General features: G+C 38.7%; 1 protein-coding gene and 1 long non-coding RNA gene across 6 annotated transcripts in view; one reads left to right on the top strand and one right to left on the bottom strand.

The window, feature by feature from the left end:
• Positions 1 to 21,161, bottom strand: part of CFAP74 (cilia and flagella associated protein 74) — a 100,553-nt gene that overhangs the window by 58,447 nt on the left and 20,945 nt on the right. For all 5 annotated transcript variants that reach the window (XM_054008933.1, XM_054008932.1, XM_054008935.1 and 2 more), the window contains 8 exons: positions 16,684 to 16,857; positions 16,275 to 16,385; positions 14,548 to 14,650; positions 13,519 to 13,676; positions 10,372 to 10,582; positions 9,250 to 9,429; positions 4,207 to 4,380; positions 1,136 to 1,254 (listed from right to left, as the gene is read on the bottom strand). In XM_054008933.1, coding sequence (XP_053864908.1) covers positions 1,136 to 1,254; positions 4,207 to 4,380; positions 9,250 to 9,429; positions 10,372 to 10,582; positions 13,519 to 13,676; positions 14,548 to 14,650; positions 16,275 to 16,385; positions 16,684 to 16,857 — 1,230 coding nt within the window. The remainder of the gene's footprint in view (positions 1 to 1,135; positions 1,255 to 4,206; positions 4,381 to 9,249; positions 9,430 to 10,371; positions 10,583 to 13,518; positions 13,677 to 14,547; positions 14,651 to 16,274; positions 16,386 to 16,683; positions 16,858 to 21,161) is intronic.
• LOC128825996 (uncharacterized) lies at positions 6,064 to 19,436 on the top strand. The gene is made up of 3 exons (XR_008442773.1): positions 6,064 to 6,555; positions 9,826 to 9,924; positions 19,122 to 19,436. It is a non-coding gene; the product is annotated as an uncharacterized LOC128825996 (long non-coding RNA).

Below are 21,161 nucleotides of genomic sequence, written 5' to 3' on the forward strand. Positions count from 1 at the left end.
CAATGCACAGTCAACCTGTGGAACCCCTTGCCAGAGGATGTTGTGAAAGCCAAGACTATAACAGGGTTCAAAAAAGAACATGATAAATTCATGGAGGATAGGTCCATCAATGGCTATTAGCCAGGATGGGCAGGGATGATGTCCCTCCATAAACTTATCAAGTTCAGTCTTAAAGCCAGTTAGTTTTCTTGCCCCAACTGCTCCCCTTGGAAGGCTGTTCCAGAATTCATTCCTCTGATGGTTAGAAACCTTCGCCTAATTTCGAGCCTAAACTTGTTTGATGGCCAGTTTATATCCATTTGTTCTTATATCCACCTTGGTGCTAAACTTAAATAACCCATCTCTCTCCCTGGTATTTATCCCTCTGATGTATTTATAGAGAGCAATCATATCTCCCTTCAGCCTTCTTTTGTTTAGGCTAAACAAGCCAAGCTCTTTGAGCCTCATTTCATAAAGTAGAATGCATGAGGCCTCTGCAGGATCGGAATAAATGACCAAAGGTACCACCGTGAGTGGGGTCCTGATATTTTGAACATCTTGGGTACAGTGATTTTATTCAAAACATTTCTGTGAAAAGGGTCAACAACTGACAGGTCATATTGCCAAAGAGCAAAGGCCAAGATTTTAAAAAAAGATGCCTGAAGTGAGGCTCCTAATTCTGTGTCCAGGCACCTGAATGAATGTTTCTCAGAACTATTGCAAACCAGGCCTCGTTTAAATGCTTACATTTGGATTTAGATGCCTAATTTTAGCCACCAATTTTTTTTCCAAGTCTCAGCAGTGATGTTATGTCTGCTGCAATTTACGTTTTGGAGCGGATGGTAGTAAATAAAATCCCATTATCACATTTTAAAGCACAAGGGTAGAGGTAAGAGATCTAATGACATTGATGCTATGCTTTCATACTGTACATGACACAAATGAGAGATGGGAAAAGGAAGAAGGAATAGCAAAGGAAGATGAGATTTGTTTTGGAAGGTAATTTTTTACAGCTCTATTTAACAGAACTGACTCTACTGAGAATAAAATATAAATGCAATAAATACAAGAGCTTCCTGATTGTAACTTTATCAGATTGTTCTGATTTTAAGGGTGCAATAAATCATCCTCTCAGATTTTGAGCCTCTTTACTTACTGAATATTGATGAAATCCTTGAGATGCTCACTGACTCCCACCAGCTTGCAGAAGTTAACACTGTAGGATGCATTTATCAAAATTATCTTCTTTTTGTAGGTTTTACCAACATCAAAATCCTAGAAATAGCACACAGATTAAATCACACCTCCATGGAGCTGGTAGCATTTTCACATGTGATAATGATTTTTTTTTTTAACGTGTACTGCAGTAGCATCCGAAGGTCCCTATGAGGATCATGGCCCTTTATGCTAAGTGCTGTACAAAAACATTTAGGAAGCTTTTCTGCACCAAACAATCCAATTTAAGACAAGAGCCACATCTGGGAAACAAACAGCAAGGAGGAGGTGGGAACTAGTAATAGGATCATGTGGTAGCATTAGCCAGCTGTGTGCATAACTTGATGTTTCCAAGCCATTTTATTTGTTGCCTGGAGTGAATGCATATAAGAATATTATTACATTAATGTTTGATTCAGGATCTAGTACTCTAAGCACAGGACTGAGAACCAGAAACTCCAAGGCCATTTTGAAATCAGTCATTAAACTATAGTCTACACTATGGATCCAGCTAGTTTTTAAAAACTGGTTAGGATTTAGAGGAAATTTTCCCAGTGCATACCCTTCCCCAGTACACACCAGGTCTAAGGGTCCTAGTTCTAAAGGTGGGATCATGTAGCTACAGTTCCCACTAACTTCAAATGGAATTGTGAAAATTATAAATGCTATGAAAGTGTTAGGTATTATTTACTGACTTTTAGAATTGTATTTTATAGGCGCATTGTCATCAATGAATTACATATTATTAACAAGGAAAGCTAAATATCTACCCAACAGTAGATTAACACTATTTGCAAATTGTTTACAAATATGAATACCATCTATTATACATCATCATAGGTGCAGATAGCATAGTAGTAATTCACTGATTCATCTGGGACTCCTAAGAAGGGGGCTCCCAGTCAGTCAGTGTGCCTGCAGTCACAGTAAAGGAAATAGGAATTATTCTGCAAGTAAAAAAAGAGGTAAAAATGGAATAGGGGAAACTACAAAAGAGTTAACAGCTGATCTGCTGGTCTTTTTAAACATGGGGATACTTTTAAATCTCACATGTAATCTAATGGTCAGATTTTTTTAAAGTGCTCAGCTCCCACAATTAGAATCTGATTTTTAAAAAAGATCAGCTGCATTTAGGCATGTGAAGTGACTGGATTTTCAAATGGGCTGCATACCCACCAGTGGAAGCTACTGGGTGAAAATTGGGCCATGTGAACTTTTCTGAAGTAATAGGAACTTCACTCCAACCATATTTTTGGAATGAGTTTATAATTTATTACTAAAATTGTGTATGAAACTCCAGCCACAACAGGAAAAGGTAAGATTTCTTTCTCTGGCCCTCATCTGTTTATGAGGCTGTCATCCTTTGTTTACTTCCATTTGAAAAGAAATATGAAATGATCCCTGGAGTGTTTGCCAAAGGACAGGGCACATAAAGGCAGAGTTTTCAGTCTCGTTGATAATGCACTTTAAGATTTAAAAAGACTTCTCACATCTTGCTTGAACCTTGTCTTCAGTTTGATACTTTCAGAGAGTTGTGTGTCTGCTTCGATACAGCCACTTTCCTTTTCTAGCATGTTCACTGTTTTCCTTGGGCATGTTTTTAAATGGGGAAATGGTACTGTCCAATACGGCAAAACGCTTTCTGAAATTTCAGAAATTCACTGCTGAAAAGCCACCAGTTCAAAGCTTCATAAGGGATATCAAAATTTTTAAGTAAAACATATTTAGTTCTCAAAAAACTGAGAAAGGAAGCATTGCAATGAACTGGCAAAATAAAATAGCTATAATACCAGGGGACAATAGGGGGCTTGGAACATGCTCTACCTGCCCTCAAGCATAAAAATACCTAAGAGCTAGAAAAGTTTGCTAAGGAGTTAACACCCTGAAGCAAGAAGCCAGCATATATAGTATCTGTGAAGAAGTATTATCTTCCTTTTGCAGATAAAGAAACTGTAGCATTAAGGATGTGAAGTAATTTGCCAAAGATCACACAGGAAGTATGAAGAAGAGCTAGGACTAGAACCAGCCCTGCCCTACTATGTGTTTCCTCCCATGTATATGAAAAACCACAGGAGAATGGGGGAGGGATAGCTCAGTGGTTTGAGCATTGGCCTGCTAAACCCAGGGTTGAGTGTTCAATCCTTGAGGTGCCCATTTAGGGATCTGGGGCAAAAATCTGTCTGGGGATTGGTCCTGCTTTGAGCAGGGCTTGGACTAGATGACCTCCTGAGGTCCCTTCCTACCCTGATATTCTATGATTCTATGAAAGGCTGCATGAGGGAGGATATTTCCACCCCAATTCTGCCATCCCTCTATACCCAATGAGAGCCCACTCCTCCAGTACTCCATACTAGGAGGTATTCCAGGGCAGACAGCTTGGGAAGTATGGTCTGTATATCAGTTATATACACATCATGTGGCTTACCCATGTCCTTTGAAGGAATAAACTTTGGCGCACTGACCATGAATAAGGGATGTGGCTGGCCGAAAAGTTGAGTTCATATTTGATGCTTCGAAATAGTCATTAAAGTGTGCCTATTTGGGGAACATTTCACAATGGCCCAGAAACTGGCTCTGTAAGAGATGACAGCGCATGGTGGAGGCTGGGGGGACAGGGGAGGAGAATGTGACATTGTGTTGAATACTAGAAAGCTTTTGTTCCTGTTCATAATTAAATTATATTTGACAGTGGGATACAAGACTTTCTTTAAGCAGCTTTTTATTACATTAATATTGTATTTATGCCACATACTCTTGAAACAGTTATTACGTTAAGTAATTTATTTTTAATTGATTAGCATGGAACATAGCCTAACAAGAATCACATAATTGTATCTCCTCAGGCAGCTTCAGATTATGTGCTGACCTTTCTGACTGTTTTAATTTCTTAAAGTCTGAAAGCCCATTTAAGTCGATGGGAGTCTTGCCTTTGTTTGCAATGTGCTTTTGACTGAGACACTGGTTTGTACATACAGTAAATACACAAAGCCACAATGCAAAATGTGCACCAACCTTGAAGTGAATAAGACTTGGTTTGCTATAAAAAGGACACCCCTTAAATTCATGACCGGACACAACTTGTTTGTGAATAATTCCACTTCGAAGTTTCTCCAAGTTTTCAGTGAAAATCTTTCTTTCCATTTTACTTGCACCTAGTGGCTTTGGATCCGTTTCATCTTTTGGCATCTAATAATTGAAGCCAATAAAAATGGTAATTTATTGATGATAAACCATATTTCACAGATTTTTTTGTACACACTTGTATTCCACCAAATTTTCAGAACAGAACCCTAATTTTGAGCTTACAAATTTGTGCCTTAAATCTGTTCCAGAAAACTCAATTTTCATATTTTAATTAGCAGGCACTGATTGGATAGCTGGGTATATAACCAGTTGATTTGTATGTGCAAATGCAGCATGTAGACAGACAAATGGTTATGCATTCAAAATTAAAGGCTAATCTGAGGCCTCTTGAAAAGCAGGCTCAATGTATTCTCTAGACTAGACAGTAAGAAGAGAAAATTATACTGAAAGTAGAATTTGGCCCTTTTAGGAAAAGCTGAAGAAGCTATCATTTAAAAGAAAAAGACTATAGGCCCAATTTTTCAAAAGCATGAAGAAAATGTGCCTGCACAGTTTTGAACATGTGTGTAATTCCAATATATTGCACAACAAGGAAGTGTGTGGTTTGGCCATTTCTCACTTACTCTAGATAAATCAGGTTTTTCTCTTTTTACATTTAAAGAGTCAAGGAGAGGAACAGCTGAATACAAGTACTGAAAACTGTTGTCTGTATAAGAGGTAAAGTGGCAGTGAACTGAATAGATAGAAAGTGTTACATTAGATATTTAGGCATTCAACCCTCACATTTTAAGCTCTCTTTCTGATTACTAGCATTCTTCCAAAAGTTCCATTCACATAATGATAATAATTATGGGACAATCTCCTGAGGAGGAATTTTATGTACCGTTTCTGATCCTCTCCACCCTTGTTTCAATTCTGAACTGAACTGAACAGCCCAAATGGCAGTTTGTTGCTGGTTACCAAACTACAGCCTACAGTTTAAGCAAGTGGAAAATAGTCAAAAATGATGCAATTAATAATCAAAATACTTGAGTATCATGATAAAGAATCACATCAGTTTTATTATTGCCTCATTGTAGGGACCAGAAGCTGGAGGATAAATTCTGTCCATCAGTTTATGCAAATCAAAAAGACAGAAATTGTGCCTTCAGGGTTTCAGCCAGCTGAAAAGGAATCAGACATTTTATGTTTCATGTAAACATCAGTAAGGGAAAGAAACCTCCCAGTGGGCCTAGGTGTGTGCTGTATAGAAGTTTCCTTTGATCAGTTTTAAATGTGTTGTCTTTCTCTTTCATTGAATGTCCCCGGGCTCTTGTATAACACACAAGAATAAACTCAAGCACTTGACTTCCCTAACATACCATTTATTATTTTATATACCTCTATCATACCTCTTCTATTTGTCTCCTCTCTAAACTAAACAGTCTCAATCTTTTCAACAACTCTTCCTCTTTTTACCATGCCTCTAAACCAGGGGTGGGCAGACTTTTTGGCCTGAGGGCCGCATCGGGGTTCAGAAATTGTATGGAGGGCTGGTTAGAGGAGGCTGTGCCTCCCCAAACAGGCAGGCGCTTTTTAGAGATGACTAACCAGAACAAGTTGCAAAAATATGTTTTTGGCGAGGGTCGGGGAGGTTTGGAATTTTGGGTGGGAGAGAGCATCTGAGCAGTGTACTTACTGATAATAGTCTTTGTGTACATGTGCTTAATATGTTAGACACTTGTGATAGCCTATACCTCTATGTTCACCCCTTTTTACAAGACTATGATAAATTTCATACAAAGTATGCCTTTGGAGGTATCACTTGAAAACTCATAATTTACTGTTCATTATTGTCCTAGTAAAATGTGTGGCAACACATTACGTAAAGCTACAGGATTCTACTTATGATATTACTAAAGACATGTTCTGAGTCTGAGGAAGAGTCACAAGCCAGATCCCCAGAGACAAAAGGTTAGCCAACATCTCAGCCAAGTGTCAACAAAATCTAATGGACCACCACCTGGTAAAGTGGCCATTCTTTGGCAGAAAAGAGGATGTGGTCAAAAATCTACATCTTGACAAAAGAAACAGCTGGGGGTTCCTGTCCACACAGACTTTTGTCTCCTGAACCTCAGCTGGAAATGATTCTCGAAGAAGAGAAAGGACTATAAGAAGAGATAGAAGGCACTCCAAAGTATTCCTCCCTTCTCTCTACCCAAGGTTTCCACAACACCTGAAGAACAAAGGAAAAAGCTTTGGACTGGGGGAAGGATCCTGACTGAAAGAATTCAGACGGTAAGATTGTTAGAACATATGGTGAGAGAAGCCTTTGCTTTGAATTCATTTAGCTTGTTAAGTTAGTTATAGCTGCATTTTACTTTTTATTTACTTGTAACCAATTATGACTTTTATGCTTCATTACTTGTAATCACTTAAAATCTTTCTGAAGTTAATAAACCTGTTTTATTGTTTTATCTAGACCAGTATGTTTGGATTGAAGTGTTTGGAAACCTCCATTTGGGATAACAAGATTTGTGCATATCATTTTCTATTAATAAAACAATAGACTTTATATGAACTTTTATTGTCTAGGAAAAAGCTGAGCAGTACAAGAGACACATTTCGGGGAGGAAATCCGGGTCTGGGAATTTGCTGGTGATGCTCTGCAGTGTAATTCAAGAGTGGCTGGCCATAGCAGTCTTGCAGTAAATCTGGGAGTAATTTACGTGCTGGAAGGTGTGTGAGAGCAGACCATGAGTGATAGCTCTCACAGCCAAGCAGTGTAAAAGGCACCCCGCGTTGGAGATCTGGGGGAGGACAGCTGTTCATCGGTCCAGATTGTACCCTGGGTAATGTCACAACACTATAAACACATTTTATATAGTGAAAAATAAATAAATAAATCCAGTCTTTGAGCAGGAGGGAGTCAGAAACCCAGCTGCTTACCAGCCAAAAAGCAACAAAATGTTGACAGCTGCACACCCGCCTCTCACTCTCTGGGTTTAACATAGTATAAAGAGTGAATGAGAGATTCTGGGTTATCAGCATCTGGACGTGAAAATCTCTTTTTACCACTGCAAAGAGGTTAGACGCTCAGAAAATACAAGGACAAATCCAGAAGACCTTACACAGCCCGCAACCAGGCAAAACACCCTTACTTGTGTCAATGAGACAGAGGGACAGACACTGCCATCCCCTACATCGGTATGAATCTGGAGTGGCTCCATTAAGTTCAAGAATGGTTCCTGTTGTTAAGCATGTCCATTTCATGGTGTGGGTCTGTACTGCTTTCCAGGGTGACTGCATATTGTTTAATTGGTCACATGATAGACAGTGCAGGGTATACATAGAAATTAGAATCAATAATGGAATATTTTGTACTTCATGATGCCTGTTGGCAAGGCTCTCAAGGCATCTTGGGGAAAAATGATCTCAACAGAGGGAAGCTTGGAAGAGGATTTATTTTAACAGTAAATTGTAGTCAGTGGAGTTACTTCAGGTTTACACTGATATAACTAAAAGCAAAACCTGACCCTGAGTATGAACAGTAGGATTGGCTTAATGGAAATATGAGAGAAGTATGTACTTTTGCCACTGAATGAGAAACTGCTTCAGCACTTTTACACTAGCCTATGTTATCTCCATGTTGTTTACTTGGAAACTGGCTAGCATTACAGAGAGACCAACATCCATCAATCAATTAAACAAAATAATGATTTAATTGGAATTGCGAATGCAAAGATTTAGTCATCTACAGAAATTTACAAACACTACAAAATATTGGGATTTTTTTCCAGCAAACCTATTGTGCTAAGACTAAGCTTTGGAGCTGAATTAAGCTTACTGGGTTAAGGCGGTGCAAACCTCTTATTATACATACTGGTTCATCTGAAAGAAACACTGTGAGCCAAATTTATCCCTGATGTGCAACTCTCTTGATTTCAACAAGCAAGGACTTCGGGGGCTATAAATAACTGATCGGAGGTGTTTATAAAGGATATTTTGTAAGAGAAGAAAGCCATAGTTGGTACAGGAGCCTGTGACTGGAATCTTGTCAGCCCTGTTTGGCTTCTTTCTTTGTGACTTCTCTTCAGCTGGAACTCAGCCTCCCAACTTCTGTATGAAGATATTCCAACCTTCCACTTGTTTTGTATTTTGCACCTGGGCAACACTATGTTCTGACTTTTGTATACAGCAATACTGCCTCTTCCCCACTTAAAGTGAGTCTTTTTCTGAACTTCCTGAGTGACTGACTGCTCAACAAAGTCAACTAATTTTTTAGCCCTCTCAGCTTTGATGCCAATTTATTTTTTCTATGGAAAGAGAATACATTTTTACTGATAGTGCCCTTTGATGCTAAAGTCTACTCTCAAGGTCACGTGTGACTTAAAAAGGAGATCTATGGAAGATATGTGCCTTAGGAAAATGTGCAAGTGCTTGGCGGCATTATGAAAACATCAGTTTCCACTTTGCATATGTACATTATTTATTTCTGATCGGAGCCCTAAATGTTGTTACTTTGCTATACTGAAAGATGTGCTTTCTATGCCAAGCACTGAGTGCAAAAAAATGTTTTCCACATGAAATGATCTTCATTACCAGCTCAACAGAATGTCATGTTCAGTTTTAAAAGTCAAACAAACCAGCAAACATGAAGTGATATATGTCTCCACAAATCTTGGAACTAAAACTAAGCCAGTTAATTTTCTCTATATAAGGGAACAAACACTTTGAGAATATAGTGGCAAACTTCAACTGCTTTGACTGATAAGTATTTTAACACATTAGTGGTTCTGTTAAGATTTGCATGTGCAGGTACCTTCTTTAAAACAAAACTTTCAAATGAATTCTTCATACAAGACTTTGAGTGCACATTCACACAGTGATAGCAAGAGTCGGAAAACTTCTAAAGACAGTGAGAAGGCCAATTTCTAGGAAACTAACAGAGGGAAAAATGCAGGGGATAAAATGAGAAATTAAAAGTTTTACCTTGTATAAGTTACATTCTTGACTCCAAAGTCCTGTAAACTCTGGCTCAACTAGAGTCTCATTCGCCTCTTCATCATCATTTTCACGGATCGTATCTTGCAATGCTTTTTCAGAAAAATCCACCACAGAACTAGATTTGTCATCAACTAAGGAACAAGCTGATGGAGTGCACCAAGACTTCTACAGTGAGACAGAAGCAAAATTCCAAGGAACTATTGAAACTATTGTTTTACTCCAGCAGCAATACCTTAAGAACAGACACTTAATAATGTTTTAATAGGCTATGAAGTGTGGATGTCTGGGACTGTTTTATGCTAAGTAATCTCTAAGACATTGTGCACAGTGAAAACCGTATGTTACAAGAAATCACATCATGTCAATTGCAGGAGTTAGTAGATTGGAAACTAATGTTCAGGCATAAGGTTATTCATTAATGTTTACTGCCAGGAAGCTGCTTCAACCTCTAATAAATGATGCAGCCCAATTTCATGTGTTGTTTTTAACAACTGTTGTATTGTGCCTATTTTTACTGGCAGATACATTTTTCCTTTCTTTTCTTTCTTTTAAATAACACAGACTTACACCAGACCAGAAGTCACATGGGAGGATCTAAGCTGGGGACAAAACTCCACCCTCCTCCTCTCTGAACCAGCGGAAGCCTGGAATATTATGGAGGTAAAATACTTGTAGGCACTGGTTAGGAGGATCACAAGTCTTGAAAGAACTACCCCACTTACCTAGTGTAAAAGCTGCGTGGAGAGGCTCCAAACAGAGCTGTGTTTGTCACTTGTGACAAGCTAATCTGAAATTAAGTCTACAACTACATTTTACTTCTGAGTTAAATAAGGAAGTGTTCCATCTCAAGAGAGTGTCAGAACTGGACTAGCAGACTGAGACTGATGACTATTGAGAGATCTGATGGGGAAACTAGCCCATTGCCTGCTCACATTGTACTGTACAGCACCAGGCTCTAGCCAATGCAGATGCTATTTCACCACCACCAACTCAAACTATTAATTTTCAGGGGTGAAAAAATACTATTTCCCTGCCACTCTGATAACAGCAGCCCTAAAACATTTGACCAATTCTGTAAAGGTTGTTAGGTATAATAGCACTGCTTACCTGCAGTACTGCTCTAGCTGGATCTTCACAGGCATTCTCAATATACTGCCATGTTTTGATTCTCCACTTTAAGGAATCAGGAAGTTTACCCTGACTCCTAAGTGCCTCTGCCCGAGCTTGATGTTTTTTCTGCTTCTCTACACATGCTTCCTCTTGCAAAATCCGAGCTACAATCTCAATTTTTCTAGATTTCTGCTGTTCTGTAAATTCTCTGTATTAAAAAATTAAAAAAATGAACAGAAATCAGAAAGAAAGAAAGAAAGAAAGAAGCCATTGTTGTGCACTAACAATACTACCAAAGGGTCCAGATTTTTTGAGCCTTTAAGCTATACTGCAGTGATGATCTGTGTATATCAAGATACCATGGGAGTTTTATGATTTCTACTTATTTCTACAGACTAAATATTTTCAATTATGACTTTTTAAAAAGACGTATTTGGGAAGGATATGAGGGCCCATTCCCCAAGGCTGAAAGTGACGTAAGATTTTCAAACTGTAATGTTCTCGACTCACTTAGGCTTTATCCTTTAATGGGATATTGTAAACTTGTGATCTCGTCAGTTTATAATAAAAGAACTCAAAGAAGGACTGTCTAGTGGCTAGGTCACTAGCCTGGGACTTGGTAGACATAGATTCAAGCCTCTGCTCTGCCATAGACTTTGTGTGACCTTGAGTGATTCACTTATGGCATGTCTATACAGTATATCATTGCACACTACAGAGGTGTGATTTCTAAAGCACACTAATTGGTCCTTGTAGATTGTGCTGATGCATACTAAAAGTACCCAACAATACTATGTTAAAGCTCAGTAGGTAATTCTTAGTGCACACCAGCAGGCTCTGCATTGAACAATTAGTATACAACACGTTAGTGTGCTTTAGAAATCACACCCCTGTAATGTGCATTTGCCATGCTATGTAAACAAGCCCTCAGTCTCTCTATGCCTCAGTTCCAATACTAGCAGTTCTAGTGCTTTTAGTAGTTCTAGTACATCTCTGCCTCACAGCAATGTTGTGAGGATAAACACAGTACAGAGTTTGAGGTGCTCAGATACCAGGGTAATGGAGACCATATAAGTACTTAAAAATAGAGAAGTCATTTGAGATCCTGTCTGCCCCTAAATCCCTCTGACAATTTCTGTGATTTTTGCAATAACATTTTCTTATATTTTAAAATGTTCTTTTTCTTCCCTGTGCTGTATCAAGGACTAACTCAAATATTGTTGAAACTGACTATAACCAAAGTGTAATCAACGCACAAAGTAAACAAACTGAAAAAGCAGGAAGAAATTTTTTCTCTATTCTCTTTTGGTTATAGTAATCTTAAATGTTACTTGTAGCAACAGAAAACATACTTCTGTCTGAAATTATCTGATTTTGAAGCCATAGCTCTTTAAAGTACAGACTTTAGCTAGCAGTCTAGGGCGATTACGCTAAGCTAACAAAATGAGTGTGTTGGTGGGGCCATTCTGTTGAGAAGGGAATTAACAGAATCCACAGGAAAAAATGCTATTTCTATTTCTTTTATCTATATTCCTTTAGGTTCTGTATAATTTCCAGAAACAGAAATTATTTATAGTAAAGATTCAATTAGCTTCTGAGGTTTACATTTTCAACTGATTTGTTTGTAAATGATTGCTGATTCTAAATATAGGCAGGACATTATCTTTTGCACTTATATATTGATCGTTATATTGCAGATTGCTTTATTAACAGTTAATTTAGCCTTGCAACACTCCCGTGAAGCAGTTATGTGGCGTAACCTCCAGTTTACATTTGGGGAAACTGAGGCACAGAAAGTAGCAGTCCCAGAAATGACAGTGGATGCTTGACTCCCAGTGCTGTGCCTTACCTAAAGACCATCTTTCTTCCCTACAATTAGTTCATGAGTTTACACTGCAGTCTACAGAAAGTTTAATAACAGAAAATCATATTAGCCCTAAATCACACTTTATATGTAATTTGCTATCTTTTTGAAATTGAACAGCACAAATTAAATTACAGATTCTAATGGTTAAAGAATTAATTATTCTGCAAATAATTCAGGGACATATACTCAGGTTGAGACTCAGATAGGAGATAGAGGACAGAACATCTCTGTTATGGGAAGAAAGAACTAAGAGAAAAACAAAGGCACTCGAGAAATAGGAGGTTAGCAGAGTAATAGCTGAAATTAGAAAAGAACTGCTGTGAGGAGCATACTGTCATGTATAGCCAATAGCAAGTCTAGCAGAACATGTGATCCACACTGGGACTGCTATGTAAATTACAAGGGGAAATAGTGAAAAAGATGAAGGATTAAACCTAAAAAAATAAGGCAGTCTTTTCAAGGACAGAGTATCCATAACTCCTGCAGAATGTTTATTCGTTAATTTTTTTAATGTGCATTTAGCGCCAGCGAAAGTGGCTGGTTCACAGCTCCAAAGACTGAAGTCTTCTGTTTCTACGGATATCAAGTGCATTAGTGATTAGTCCCCACACTGCCTCCTCAATCTGCTTCAATCCTAACCTAGAAGATCACTTCTAAATTCAGTCTCCCTGGCCAGTCATCCATAGCCTCACTGGTGCATCTGTCAATAAGAGTTCCACTTCCATCTGCTAGGTTTTCATGACATGGACACCTGGCCAGAGAATGGACAAAACTTCAGACCTATTCATGTGGGCCATCTAGTCATGCTTAGATGGCAACAACTTTGGTCTTAACAAAGGTCCTGATCCTGCAATTCAATCCATGTGGATTGACTCCCATGCAGCGCTCCACTGACTTCAATTGGTCTCTTTATGTGTGGTAAGTTATACCTGCACAGCTGCAGTGGTAGGTTGGGGTCATGGTTTGGATTTGAACCAGTGACTCCTTCACACTTTTTTAAACTATAAGGAAAAACAGTTGAGCCAAATACTCAACTGATGTAAATCAACCTAGCTTCTTTAAGTCAATAAAGCTTTGCCAATTCATATGATCTGAAGATTTGGATTGATAGTTTCTATCTACACAAGATTCCAAGAATCAGTTCAGTTCCCTGGGGTAGCAAGGCTAACAGCAATATAGATTTCATGTTTTCAGTTTCTGAGTGGAGCGAGGTGGAGATTCACTCCTGTATGAGTATCGACCTGGAGTAAAAAGTACACAAAGAAATGACTGCTTACTGCTTCTGCCTTTCTAACTCAACACGCTGTTTATGGAGAAAAATCTCCTTGGTGACGTTGCCTCCTTCTGCCAGAATAGCCCCTCTCATCTTCATCTCTTGCTTTTTTGCCTCAAGAGCCTTTGCTTTGTCCCTCACCTGGAGGGTTCGAAGGGTTTCCTACAAAATCATGCAAATAACAGTTACATATTTTACTCACATAATATAGAATACAACATACAGAATCTGATTTTAGTCCCTTTCTCTATTTACAAATTCATGGTGGATTTTTCTACCAAGAGGTTGCTTTATTCTTTTTAATAGTTGAACTTGCCTTTGACTTAATTTGGTTTTTGAAGATCCTTTAATTGTACCTGATTTTATTTGCAATAGTTGAGTCAATTGCACCCCCAGCTCACACAGATTACTCTTGCTCCTGGCAAAGAGCCGTGACTGGGTCAGGACTAAATGCATGAACCATGTCTCTTGACCACCAACAACCTTTTCCAGGGCCGCCCCCTGAAACAAGTTACTCTATGCAGCAATGTGTGGAAGGCATTGGTGGTTATAATACAATCAGTGGCTAGTTAAGATAGTTAAGACCATCTTTTCAGACTCTGGAATACATAGATTCAAACAGGAAAAACAAAATTATGATAGCCTTTAATCTGAATTTCTTCATTTTCCTGGTGGTTTAACTTATTTTAACTGTTATGCTAACTGTTTTATTTTAATAATAAAGCATTTCTGTATTGAGAGCAAGACAATCAACCACCCTATAGGCCAGATTCTGACCCCCTTACTCATGGAATACCATATTCTAGGTGTGGTGCCACTGAAGTAAGTGAACTGCTCATGGAATAAGGTACTTACTCAATGAGAGTGAGGGTATTTGAATTTGGCCCTGAGTCTGACTCTGTAACCTTTAGTGGCTAGACTCCTAGGTCATGTCATACCAGGGGCATGCTGAACATTGAAATGGTTTTCATTAAAATCAGTCACTCCAGAGAATCAATTGCATTACTACTAATCTTAGCAGTCGTAGAGGTACCCTATTGGAAGTTATGTTATTTTTCAGGGACAGCACAGCTTGCATCCTTTTTTCCATATGTTCCTGAGTTTTCAGTTCTTCCTTTGCTTCTTTCTGACGAATTCTGTTGGTAGAATAAAGCCTTTCAGGTTCGTGTCCTGCAGTGAAGCATTCAGCATTAAAATGGCTAACCTGGCAAACAGTAATTGTTGACGTTGCCAAATATGCCTCCTGTAGGTTACACTGTGTTTGCTATGATAATGGGTCCAGTAAAATAGAACAGTTGGATGAGTCTTCTACTTAGAACCACTTAAGTTTCAAAGGGCCACAAAGTCTCAACAATGTATTTTCTTAAACTTTGAGTATCTATCAGTAGGTGTGTTCCATATTGAGATCAACGCCTAGCCACTAAAATATAGTTAAAATTCAGGTATTGGTTATATAACCAAGACATACAATGACATTTACTAAAACAATCAAAGGCTAATGCTTGCATAAATTGCTCTACTGTTTACAGATTACAAATATACCCCTAAATATGGGCTTTTTCATGCATGGTATCACCCAAATCAAGCCTGAGAAAATCCCATAACTATTCACATGAATTTAAATATTAACAATAAAGAAAAATACATTTGGTTCATTTTTTAACCAGTTGGTCTTTTCCATCTCTAACTACTATGATCCTAGATTCCATTCTAGTAGAAGCGATATTTTGCTTGAGATATAAGATTCAGCAAGAACAGTCAAGTAATGAATTCACTGGACTTAATTGCTGGCACCTTGTCCATATTGCCAAAGAAAAAACTAAAGAATAATAGGGAAAATATACAATTATCTTTTCAATGTGTAAGGTTATAATATACTCACAAAGCTGATTTACAAATATTTTGTAGAGAGTTTCTGGCATAAAAATAAAAACTAACAATAGGTATTTACAAAAACATAAAGCGACATAGAGTGAGCTCATCTCATTTACCACTGAAGTACAATGCAGAGATGTAACAGAAACAGCGCAAAGAAACACTGTGCAGCAGTTTTAGTAGACACAGTGAAAACTACCATATCCATTTGAAACTTCAGAGGTAATTTAGATACGTAATCATCTGATTTGGAATTCAGTTCTTCCCCGGTTAAAAAGGGAATGACGAGCCTACAAATGTCCAGGATTGTACATCTAACTCAAAACTCAACTCCTCCAGCAATACAGTGCCCCCTAAGACCATAGAGTGACATTGTCACAAGACTCAAAAGGAAGGATCCCAACTACTGATTCACCCACATTACTTCACAAGCCACCTGGATTTTCCTCCAAGGCCTCTTATTCAAGTCCCTGATTAGCTTGTGAGACCTGGCAGGATCACAGCACTAGGTGGTATGGCTGGAGATTTCTAAAGGCTTGTCTACACTTGTTATGCCGCTGTAGCACTTAGTGAAGATGCTACCTTCATCAATGGGAGAGCTTCTCTCATCGGCATAGGTAGTCCACCTCTTTGAGAGGTGGTAGCTATGTCCCTCCTGTTGACCTAGTGCTTTCTACACCAGGGGTTAGGTCAGTATAACTGTCACTTGGGGTGTGGAAAATCCACATCCCTAAGCGATGTAGTTATATTGACATAAATTTGTAGTGTAGACAAAGGCAAAGTGTCACAATGTAATCTAGCTGTAAAATGTTTACTCTTAAAGGATCAGGTATCACATTTCAGATGATGTGTTATGACACTAGCAAGGGGGAAAGCTAAAGGAACCTTGACATAGATTTTTTCAAAAACTGGACCGCTTTCTCATGATTCCTGTGTGCATCTTCGACTACTTTTTGATGTCTTCTCTCATACGCCTCCCAGGCTTCCATTTCTTTTCTGCAAAACACAAATAAAAACCTACTGGGTATAGTCCTACTGTCTTGATGTACAAACAGCTCCCACTAAAGTCAAGGGGTCCTCTGCTTGCCCAAGGGCTGCAGGATTGTGGACAGTTGCCATTGGTTTATGTTGTCCCTTTAATAGCATTTCCCTGTGTAAATATTCTGTGGTAAGTACCTACATGAAGAGCCTTCATAACTAGCATCCTTTGAGTTAGCAAACCTTTCTAATATCCAAATGAAATGGGCTAAGATAGTTGGGGAAAGGAAAGTGGATTATCAGTTATTGTGCTTACTTTTTTCCAACCTGTTGTTTTCGTTCTGCCAGCTGGGCTGCCGTCTTTTCTTTCTGAATCCTCTGTTCTGCCCGCTCTTTGCACTGTCTCTCTAGTTCCTCCTCATCCTGCTCAAGTCGCTCCCGGAGGCTTCCAAATTTCCCCTGCTCAATTTCGATCTGCCACATCTCATACCTTTTAAGCACAGGGTGAGGTGTTTTTCATTAAAGGGATCCAAATGAAATGGGCAAAGATAGTTGGGGAAAGAAAGGCAGATCAATTAATTACATATATTCTATGCATTAATTACATATATTCAGTGCTACCAGCTCCATAGTGAAAAAAGAAGTTCAGCCATGTTTTACTCTATGCCCTGCTAGTTTCAAAGGACATTATAGCTAAAAATCCTGATAGTGCTAGTATTAATACTTCTGATTTTTAGAGAGAGCACTTATATTTCTCTTCAAAGTCCTCTTTTTCCTCACGCTGGTATTCCCCCAATAAAAGGAAAGGCAGAATGTTTACTAGACAGTAAAGAATGCTTTTAATGCTTTCTTTATTCAAAACCACCTAGTTTGTTTGTAAGCTTTTTCAGTGATGGTCCTTAGAGTTGACTATTCTGAGTTTTGACCAAGGTGCCTAGATACCATGGTGAGGGGTGCATTAAGGATGCTTAAGATTGATACAGGACATTAAATCTGAGTTAAAGTGTAAATATCCATGCCCTCACATCCATGAAGATCAGAGATAAGATGTTAGGGTAAAATCCTATTGAAGTCTCTGGGAAACCTGTGTGCAGATCACAGATAATATGGAGCCCTAGAACTGCATGAGACTGAAAGATGTGTGGGGTCCTGTTATATGTGAACCTGCCAGACCTGGACAGTGTAATATTCACATCCTTTAAAATTAGCCCTGAAGTCCCATTTTCAAAAATGACATAAGCATTTAGGAGTCTAAGTCTCATTAAAACTCAATAGAACTTATGCTCCGAAGGCCCAGATCTCTGAAATCAATGGGAGTGAAATCCCTAAATACTTTTGATCAGTGGTTCTTAACCTTTTTTCATTTGCAGACCCCTAAAAAATTTCAAATGGAGGTGTGGACCCCTTTGGAAAGCTTAGACATAGTCTGCGGACCCCCAGGGGTCCACGAACCACAGGTTGAAAACCACTGCCTTTGAGGATCAGGGCCTAAGTGCCTAAATGGGATGTAGGCTCCTAAGTCACTTTGGTGCTCTTGAAATTTTTATCCATCATGTTACAAAGGGATATGACTGACGCAGACACAGAATGGGGAGAGAACTATTCTCAGCAAAAGTGAAAGTCTTAGGACATTCTAATGCTTTCAGATGAAATCAGGAATTAGAAAGCACAACTTAACTAGCACTTCTTTGCCTTGTTTCAGGAAGTGTTTTTATCTGTTTGGCTTGTTTGGCTGTCACAATCTTTAACAACATTTTTTTTAGGGTTTTTTTAGGTGTGCAAATCACACACCAAACGAAAGCATCAAAGAAGCTTTTTAAAGCTATTATGTAATTCTGAAGTAGGATATACTACTTTCTGGCTAATCATTTGGCAAAGCATGTCTATAAGCTCCTGCTGGCGCTCGTGCTTTGATATGGCTGCATTAATATTTGAACTGCTGGTGCAAAAATATAAAGGGGTTTGCCTGCTACCTTCTAAAAAGATATCATTTTATTTTTTTTTTATCATCTGAATAAGTGTGATGCATCAACTAAGAGCATGAGATGTTAATTTAGCAGAAAAATACAGAATGCTGCTATACTGTCTCTATTATTTTGGTATTATAGTTCTCTAAGGGGTGTCTGGGAGACCGCAGCTAATAACACAACTCAGTTATATTCAAACTAAGAATGGTTCCAAATGGGATACAGGGAGAGTTAATTATCCTAAGTGACCTGCACACTTGAGACAATCACTAATTGATACATGCTACCTATGTTGTTACAAACACTCATCAGCATCAGTTTTCTATGGTTGCTTCCCCTTCATCTCCTTTTAAGAACTAGAAACTAAGTAAATATGCATAGATACAATTCTTTATATATTATTCAGTGCATAATTGTGACCATCTGCATTCCTATGTCCACCCCTTTTTCAAGGCTATGATATAAACTATGCCTTGTAAGCTATCTGAAAATTCATGATTTGCTGATCATTATTATCCTGGTAAAATACGTGTGGCAACATTGTATGTAAAGTTATAATATTCTATTATATGATGTTACTAAAACATATTCCACTGGTTTGTGGCTGGGGAAGCAGCCACAAACCAGTTCCTCTGAGATAAAAGGGAAACTGGCACCTCAGCCAGGTGTCAATGAAATCAAATGGATTATCACCTGGTTAAGTGGCCATTCTTTGGCAGGAAAAAGGGTGTGAGCAAGAAATTTACATCTTGTCAAAGAAATAAGCTGGAGGTTCCTGTCCCCACAGACTTTCTGTCTCCTGAACCCCAGCTGGAGATGATTCTCAAAGAAGAGGAAAAAGCATACAAATGGAGAACAGACACCCCAAGTTATGTCTCCCTTCCTCTCTACTTACGGCATCGACAACACTTGAAGGATAAAGGAAGCATCATTGGACTGAGAGAGATATCCTGTCTGAAAAGAATTCAACCAGTAATATTGCTAGAACATGTGATGAGAAAGACTTTTGCTTTGAATTCACTTTAGCTTGTAAAGTTAGGTGTTGTGTTTTACCTTTTATTTCTTTGTAACCAGTTCTGACTTTTATGCTTCATTACCTGTAATCACGTAAAATCTCTTTTTGTAGTTGTTAAACTTGTTTTATTGTTTTATCTAAACCAGGGGGCTTGTGTTGTCCAGGAGAGGGATGGGCAGTACAAGATGCATATTTCTGGGAGAAAGTCTGGGACTGGGAATTTGCTGGTGTTGCTCTGCAGTGTAATTCAAGGGTGGCTGATCATAGCATTCGGACAGTATAGCTGGGAGTAATTTCCATGCTAGAGGTTGTGTGTGAGCAGACCAGGAGTGCTTGCTCTAACAGCGAAGCAGTATAGAAGGCACCCCAGGGTGGAAAATTGAGGGGACAGCTGTTCAACAGTCCAGACTGCACCCTGGGGAATGTCATTATAATGTATTCAGTAAGAATACATAATAGGAAGATTCTAACTTCTATCCTTTAAAGGATCACAGGGAGAAATGTCTACTTCACTCCACCTTTCTTCCTACTTCAAAATGAGACAAGGACCTATATGTCCCTAGCTGGTGTAAATCACCATAGTTCTACTGTAATCAACAGAGCTACATTGATTTACAGCAACTAAGGATCTGGCTCACAAATCATTTCCAAAACACGGAACTGCATGGGTATGTATGAGGTCAAGCACTACTCTTAAAAGCCCTTGCTTTATGTGGAAGCTTATGTAAATATTTCCAAAATATTACATAGCAATTTATATAAAATCAACATTTGGAGACATTAATGTTTTGGCAAGCAGCATCGTACTCATTCAGTGGATAGTACATGGTGGATGCTAAGGAAATAGGAGAGAAATAGAAACCCAAATTAATCTATGAATGCTGACATTAGGAGATTTTTGGAAAAGTCCCTGGTGTTTTTCTCACATCTGTAAAAGAAAGAGAAGGATTGCTGGAGAGCAAGTCAAAAGAGTGAGTAGGTATGTGCTTGAAATGGTGGAACAGTAGCACAGGCAGCACTTTCTTTTGTAAACAAGAATCAATTCTGACATCTGCAAGAGATTTTTTAGACATCTTGTGAGTCAGAGCAAGTTAGAGAAGTTGCAGTCATGAAATACCTAACTTACAGAGACACACTCTGTGGTCCTTCTATATTAAGCGTTTGGTTTCTCCAAAAGACAGCAAAGAATATAACTCATATAAATTAACCTTCAGTGTCCAGGTGTCTTTCAAAATTCTTGCTCACTATGCTGAATCTGACAGATATTTACTCAATTTCCCATGTGGCCCCAACATCAGCACAAAGTTGAAGGAAAACTTTTATGTAACAGCTAAGGAATGACTCTATTCAAGTTTAAACTGTGGCATCTGCAGGATGGAGAGCTTGACAAAAATAGAATACACTTCCTCACATAAATATGCAGAATGCTTGTTCTGCAAAAGTAACACTGCTAATGTGGTGGCAAAAATATCCAGGGTCTGGTTCTGAAGCCTTTGCTTTTCAGATGTTTCTTTTTGCTCAGACCCTGAGGTATGTCTTCACTGCAGCTGGAAGCTTGCCCTTGGTAGACAGACTGCATGCTAAAAATAGCAGTGTGGATGTTGCAGCACACCCTAGCCATGCGTGTACAAGCCTATCTGATCTCTTTGGTCCATACTCAGGTAGCTAGGCATGGTGCCACCCATGCCACAACATCCACACGGCTATTTTTAGTGCGCTAGCTTAAGCAGAGCTATCATGTGGCTGTCCACCTGGACTGAGAGAAATAATCCCAACTGTAGTGCAAACATGCCCCAGGGGGTCAAGTTGCTT

This window comes from Malaclemys terrapin, chromosome 19 (assembly GCF_027887155.1).
Source record: "Malaclemys terrapin pileata isolate rMalTer1 chromosome 19, rMalTer1.hap1, whole genome shotgun sequence".
In the NCBI taxonomy this organism is placed as follows: domain Eukaryota; kingdom Metazoa; phylum Chordata; order Testudines; family Emydidae; genus Malaclemys; species Malaclemys terrapin.